This window comes from Hippocampus comes, unplaced genomic scaffold (genome assembly GCF_001891065.2).
Source record: "Hippocampus comes isolate QL1 unplaced genomic scaffold, H_comes_QL1_v1.1 scaffold86, whole genome shotgun sequence".
In the NCBI taxonomy this organism is placed as follows: domain Eukaryota; kingdom Metazoa; phylum Chordata; class Actinopteri; order Syngnathiformes; family Syngnathidae; genus Hippocampus; species Hippocampus comes.
The window spans coordinates 4523154-4526263 of NW_017805882.1; the positions used below are offsets into that span (position 1 = coordinate 4523154).

General features: G+C 42.3%; 1 protein-coding gene across 2 annotated transcripts in view; it reads right to left on the reverse strand.

Annotated features, from left to right (window-relative positions):
- The window catches only part of rptor (regulatory associated protein of MTOR, complex 1), a 164605-nt gene that overhangs the window by 28490 nt on the left and 133005 nt on the right, over window positions 1-3110 (reverse strand). For both annotated transcript variants that reach the window (XM_019889388.1, XM_019889387.1), the window contains exons 27-28: window positions 380-494; window positions 171-295 (exon numbers count right to left, since the gene is read on the reverse strand). In XM_019889388.1, the coding sequence (XP_019744947.1) occupies window positions 171-295; window positions 380-494 (240 nt within the window). The remainder of the gene's footprint in view (window positions 1-170; window positions 296-379; window positions 495-3110) is intronic.

The window sequence follows — 3110 nt, forward strand, 5'->3', positions numbered from 1 at the left end:
CGAGAAACCGACACACACACACACACACACACACACACACACACACACACACACACACACACACACACACACACACAAATCCAGGTGACCCCAAGCTTCTTGAACCGCAGTGTCAATCATTACACATCAACATGCACCCCACGTCCACAGTTTTAATGTATTTTTGCAACCTGTTGCAGTCAGCAGCAATGAGCAGTCGTGCCCGTTGAGATATTCCATGGCTGTGATGCGGGTGTAGCGAGGGTTGCCATTGTAGAAGTAGTCCAACCTCTCGCCCTTCTCCCAGTCCCAAAAGCTAGAACAGACAGAACACAAACGCGTCAGTCCGAAGGCTTGATCATTTGCATTGGTGTTGCGTGTGTTTCGTGCTTGGTCAAACCAGATGCTATCCTTGTCAGCTACAGCTATGCAGGTGTTGAAAGGGTGGAACTTGACGACAGAGGGAACGCCGGGATTGCGATTGATGAATATTTGATCGTCCAGTCGAGAAACACCTGGAAGAAGGGGATGAGAGCGGATGACATGAGATGATGCAAATCCTATCGTTCTTTTTCACAGGATCCAAAATGATTTCAATCTTCACATTAGATGATGCTGTATTTTATCTGTTTAGTGGAGGATGTACTGGATGAGTCAGACGGTGCACAGATCATCAGTAAAATACCGTGTTGATTAAGCGTTTTCAAGTTTCTTTGCATACATTCATGAAAAAAAAAAATCAAACCACAAACTGGGTAAATTACAGTGGTCCATGGTTTTGGTACTTAAATGTAAATCTAAACAGATCTCAAGACACGAAAACACATATGAAAGCATTTTAATAAATTACGTAAGATGAATGGTAGAAAAAAATTATAAATGGGATTTTAATGTGAACATTGCTAGTTCTCCCATGTGTGAAAAATGGTGGTTATGTACTATGATGCTAACAGTGACTATATATTTTGAAGAGGGAAAACAAACCCTCAGGGCACTTTTGGTCTGCCAATCTACACCGAACAACGATAAATCTAACTTTTTTTTTTGGGGGAGGGGGTGTCCGGTTTCCTCCCACATTCCAAAAACATGCATGGCAGGCTGATTGAATACTCTAAATTGCCCAAAGGTGTGAGTGTGAGCGCGCGGATGGTTGTTCGTCCCTGTGATTGGCTGGCAACGGATTCAGGGTGTCCCCTGCCTACTGTCCGAAGACGGCTGGGATAGGCTCCAGCACCCTCCGCGACCCTTTTGTGGACAAAGCGGATCGGACAATGGATGGATGTACTCAAAGATCTGAGATTTATTCTGTGGCCACAAGGTTTTGTTTTTTTCCCCAATGCTGAACACACAAACTTGCCTAAATCTGTTCTGAGCACTCCTTTGCAGAGATAATCTGTGTGCCTTAGGATGTCCACAAAAGGAGTGTCCCTTCAGATACTTATAGAAGTTAGGGCTCGCATCCTGCCTCATGGTTGGATCACTGTATCAGCACAGCCGGTGCATATGTGTCCTTCGTGGGGCTGTAAATTCTGCATGCGGCAGCAACTTCTGATCGCATGCCTGGGGTTATTTTGATAAATGTTGAAGATATTCCAATGCTCTCCAGTGAAGGTTATGATCTTAATACAGAATTTTTTTTTTGTTGACTGGTCTCTCCTATCAAAGGAGCATATTGCTGCCTCCTACGCTGATACAAATACATCTCTGAGTAATATCAGTCTTCCCAGTGATGCAATTATGTGCAGTGATGTAAACTGTAATGACTGGAACCAGAGGGAAGACATTTCCTCTGTGTATGGTCATGTCGGTGAGAGTTTTGTATGAAAGAGGGACACCCTATTTCAAACAGAAAATTAAGAGGGGTAATATGAGGCCAGGCTGGAATTAGTATGTGGCTGGGTATCACGAGGAAGCAAAACTAGCTTTTAAATGATAAGTGGTGCTTGGTAGACCAAGGCAAGGGCCCCAAAGAAATGTGCTAATGCACTGTAGGAATAGGCTGTCAGATTTATTTGTAAAAATGAACAAGCTATGAGGTCTGACTCTTTGGGTGAGAAGGTATGAGTCGCAAGATGACTGATTTCTGGAAGGAGGTGAACGGTCTGAACAAATGTACAATTGTACCCCCCGATGTACTGCAGATGGTAACTCAGGCGTTATTGCCGAGCTGTGGAGACAGCACTGCAGCACCTTATTTAATCGTGTTAAAAATTATATTTTTGGTGATTGATAATGTTGAGTGTGTTGATTGTAAGGCATATTTTTTTCACCTGAGCTGACCCACACTATAAATAAGCTATAAAATAACAAAGCAAAGTGGTTTGGATCATATTCACTGCTGAATACGTTCCTGGTCAAAATATGCCAGCATATGAGGTCAGCCCCCGCTCTTGCCATTTGCTTCACTGCCTTCTTAATTCTTGGTTTCTGACCGGGTACAATGATATCCGTCTTGTTAGTTCCAGTACTCAAGGATACATCAGGTAAAGTTGGCTGTTCTGATAACAATAGAGCAATAATTGCCCTTGCAAACGTAGTCTAAAGCAGGGGTGTCCAAACTTGGTCGTTTGAGGGCCCCATACATAAAAATGGAAGGATGAGAGGGTCACTTGAAAATTCGTCAACCTTTTGAAACACGTTAAAGTCAGTCAAGAAACCAATTATTTATTGTTTGTATTGTCTATAGTAAATGTCATCAGCTTTCTGTGAAAGGTGTTAAGGAAAATAGTTGAAGTTTTTGGGGTGGCCAACAGCCTTTTATCTCACAGAATAGATTCAGGTCTAGACTTAACAGCAGCCGAACCCCATCTCCGCATTCAGAGCCAAAAAAAGAACAAACTGTAGCAAGGTGACCATTTTTCACTTACTTGAGGATCATTAATGTGATGTCTTCATGAATCAACCATAAAGTGGAAGAAACTATTTTTGCCTCAAAAATTCTTTTTTTCACAACAGTGCTTTGAAGATAAATTGTATTATTCTTTCAATCATGAATGGTTTATTTGTAACTTTGAATGAAGCGAAAAGTTCTAGGGTCGACCCTCCCTTGTCACTCTGCCCACCTTCACCTTTTTTAACTAACCTTGCGGCCCAAGTCAAGTTGTTCCATTATTTTGTGTCTCTCTCTCTCT